Raw genomic sequence first — 3,691 nt, forward strand, 5'->3', positions numbered from 1 at the left:
TGTATTGATATTACTAAATAATCTATTAAAAAAAATATATAAAGGGGGGGGGGTTTTTTTTTTTTTTTTTTTTACTTTTTGTGTTTTACTTTTGAGGTTGCGTTACCACCCACAGCCAGAGACACCCACTTCGGCAGCACAGGAGCAGCATATAAACCAGGAAATCAAGAATAAAAAGTGTAGCTATGCAGTTGAAGGAGAGTGGGGCCGGAAGGACTAAGAATGCAGGGGAAGCAGCTGGAACAAGCAGGAACTAGTATGTCTGCAGGAATGGGGGTTGCTGTGGACATAGACATGAATACGTAGACCTCTCATAGAGTGCTGTGTCGTACGTAAAAGCATCCGCCATCTTCTATGTGGCAGTAGGTCGATTGGAGCTCCTTAAGTTCTGTGCTATGTGGACTTGTTTCAAGGGTTTTACGAAACAAACTGGATTCATTGCCATTACCTTTCACAGGTAAGGATGAAAGATCAGAATTACTTGACTTTGCAGCCAGAAACTAAACAACCGAAAAATATTTCCCATGTAGCTGAATTGGCCCAAAATAACTCCTGATTGTTAACATAGCAGCTAACGTTTTCATACTGTTTTCTAATGAGAGAGAGCTGATGAAAAACCGCTGTTAGAGGAGAAGTTAATTAAAAACCAGAGGATTTTGTGAGGAAAGATCAGTCAGCTTCAGAGCTGGAGCTGCTGTTCTTCAGTCTCTGTTTCCCAGCTCAGCTTCTCCATATCGGTATTTAGCTATAAAGATGCTACGAGTCAGAGCCCAACATGGTGAAAATGTCTTTTTCTGAATGTGAAGAAAACTGTTGAGAAAATAAATTTAAAATAAGCTAGTTTTAAAACTTAACATGTCTTGATTCAAATTGCCTAATTGTGATTTTAAAATAAGTAACGTATCCTGGCTTTTTGACCTTTATTTTACCTGTAGTTATAGCAGATGGTTTGCTAGGATCGTTTGAACTGCCTTTTGTCTGTGTGGGAAACAATACAGTAGAAGTTCCAGCTTTACACACACATCTGTGAAAAGCCGTAAACACAGCAGGAGTTCCTGGCTTCAGATAAAGGGTCAGAGATAGCTCCTGGTTGGATGAGCAAAGATGTGCCTTATTTGAATGAATTAAAGAAAAGAAGATAAAACTTCTTTTTTATCTCTTGCAATTCTCCAAAGACGTCTTTGCACGCATTTGCTTTTCTTTCTTTCCTTATTCTTTCCATTTGTACCAGGTAAATGAATGTATGTCTTCGTTGTTCTGCAGTTTCTGTGTAAGTTCATGCATTGTCTTATATTGGATTAAACTTCAATTCTGTGACGTCAACACGCATTATTGTTTTCCTTGTGGATACATGCGGCCTGCTGGGAGGACCTGGTATCCAAGAGGAAGAGAGAGCCAGACTTTTTCCAAAATTAACTAATTTAGATAGTCTTCCTTAACAAAACATATACAAAACATATGGTATGTATTTTCTACTACACTTTTGGATAATTTCTCTTTTATCCTTGGCTTTAGCCTGTGGACCAGGACGTCTCAGAAGTCATTGGAGCTCTCCCAGTGTGACCAGCAGACTGAAGCCCTGCCTGTGACCAGCGTTCTCAGTATAACAAATAAATGTTTTATTCTTTCACTTTTTGTGTATTTTTAAATATCTCAATCTGAAGTATTAGTGTATTAATGTAGCTTATGTAATGAAATAAAAAATAATTTACTCTGTTAAAATTATTTTCACTCTTTGCTGTCAATAGCAGAGTTGACATACTGTAAATTCTCTGGAAAAAAATAAGAAAAAGATGTAGTTTAATGTTTGACAATGAGTGATTTATAAATCAAAAGTCATTTCTCAATAACGTATAAAAATAAATACAGGAAAATTATTTGTTCCTTGGCTTGAAATGTTAAATATACATTAAATTATGGAATTATGTAAATATATTCTTTAATAAAACACCGTAAAAGTGTGTCTGTTCATCAGTGTCATTATAAAAATTATCAGAATCATTTCTATCAAATAAAATATTGTTCAGAATTATTTATTCAGAAATGCCCCAAAACAATTAAATAATCACATCAAAAGTTAGAAATGCTCTCTTTAGTAATTTCTTTGATTGCCAAATATATTAATGTGTGTGAGAAAATGTGTCAATGGCAGGTATTAACTTAAAATACTTTGTAGAATGGCACTTTATAAAGTTCGGTCCATTCACTTGTATTACCTTACTGGCACATATTCCACATTCAATATGGCGGACGCTGTTATGTATCGCAGCAACGGGCTGATCTGCTCCACGAGGCATCTATGTATTAATGTCTATGGCTGTGGAGGACCGAGTAGCTGGATCGCTGCCAAGTTTCGTCTGCTGGTGGCCGCAGCGGACCGGTTGGCTGGTGGCGAGAAGAAGACCGAGTGCCGGCGAGAGGGCCACGCCCCCGTCCCTTAGCTAAGACTCCATTCCAACTTCCTTCCACAGACATTTTTTTATTGACTCTACTACATAACGTTGCCCGGCATTTTTTTGATTTATGTTGTAGTAAATTATTGTCGATCTTAACAGGCTCATTTTTAAAACCCTGCTCACATAGCAACAGTTTTAACTATATCAATATTGCCACTCGGGTCCCACACCAATTTTCAATATTAGGTTTGCATTACTTGTAAGTTGAAAATCATCATAATTAACAGAAATAAAGGCTTTAAAATGTGTTTAATTATTCTATTGGTGACCTTTCAAGTGAACTGGTTGCACTTGGAATATATTTATAAGCACCGGAGTATCAGCATAAATGCACATAAAATTTTTCATACTTTGCTTCTACTTCAGAAATAAATGCACTATGTGTTGGTCTACCACACAAGGGTCCAATAAACATATACTCTTGATTGGAACATAATTAGTGCAATTATCTGATTCAATGTTTACAGTGTTGACAATGCCGTTTAAATACTCTACCTAGCAGAAGTATGAAAACTGTTGTGTATTTCAGGATTACATCGAGGGATGGCATGGAAGTCCACAACAGAAGATGGAAGCTTAAAAGGAAGAAAAGTCACATTATTGTTAATCTATCAAGTTAGACAAGCAGCTGTTGATTTATACATCTTAACGGTAAAGGTAATTTAATTTATATCGCAAATTTTCAACAACAAGTTAATAGAAGGTTCTTAAATTACTTTTTGGTAGACATCGTTTTGAAGAGGGTTGGAGCAGACAATACAGCTGTGTCTAGCGGTCAGGTAAGTCTTCACATCAATCACGTGAGCTCTTTTCCTCTCCAGTGTGACTATATCAAAACCTTGCCCCATCAGGTTGTGTCCTGGTACAAAAGGAGCAGCATCACACTCTATTTGGGTCCCAGTCCGACATGACAGAACAGAGGAGTGAACAAGGAGGACGCTTAGGAGAAGAGCTGAAGTTGAATCAGGCAGCATCGCTGTAGTCAGAAGCAAAAAGATAGAAAAGGAATTAACTGTTTTAATTCAGCATCGCTGTAGTCAGAAGCAAAAAGATAGAAAAGGAATTAACTGTTTTTTACATAATGCATGACATTTTTGTTATTTTTATGACTTATTTATATACAACATATAACAAAGTTATACACTATTTGAAGGTGTGTGCATAAAACTGACATGACATTGCCATAAACATTAAGGAGTTTTCATGAATATTTATGACGGTTCTCATTAAATGTC

General features: G+C 36.5%; 1 protein-coding gene across 4 annotated transcripts in view; it reads right to left on the reverse strand.

Annotated features, from left to right (window-relative positions):
- Window positions 1-3,429, reverse strand: part of LOC103132264 (perforin-1-like) — a 44,132-nt gene extending 40,703 nt beyond the window's left edge. For 2 of the 4 annotated variants that reach the window (XM_016667258.1, XM_016667259.1), the window contains exons 1-2: window positions 3,173-3,429; window positions 2,952-3,031 (exon numbers count right to left, since the gene is read on the reverse strand). In XM_016667258.1, coding sequence (XP_016522744.1) covers window positions 2,952-3,031; window positions 3,173-3,304 — 212 coding nt within the window. In that variant the 5' untranslated portion in view covers window positions 3,305-3,429. The remainder of the gene's footprint in view (window positions 1-2,951; window positions 3,032-3,172) is intronic. The other 2 variants (XM_016667257.1, XM_007544035.2) reach the window with 2 other exon arrangements.
- Window positions 3,430-3,691: the final 262 nt, after the last annotated feature.

The sequence above is a fragment of the Poecilia formosa genome, unplaced genomic scaffold (genome assembly GCF_000485575.1).
Source record: "Poecilia formosa unplaced genomic scaffold, Poecilia_formosa-5.1.2 Scaffold978, whole genome shotgun sequence".
Classification (NCBI taxonomy): Eukaryota; Metazoa; Chordata; class Actinopteri; order Cyprinodontiformes; family Poeciliidae; genus Poecilia; species Poecilia formosa.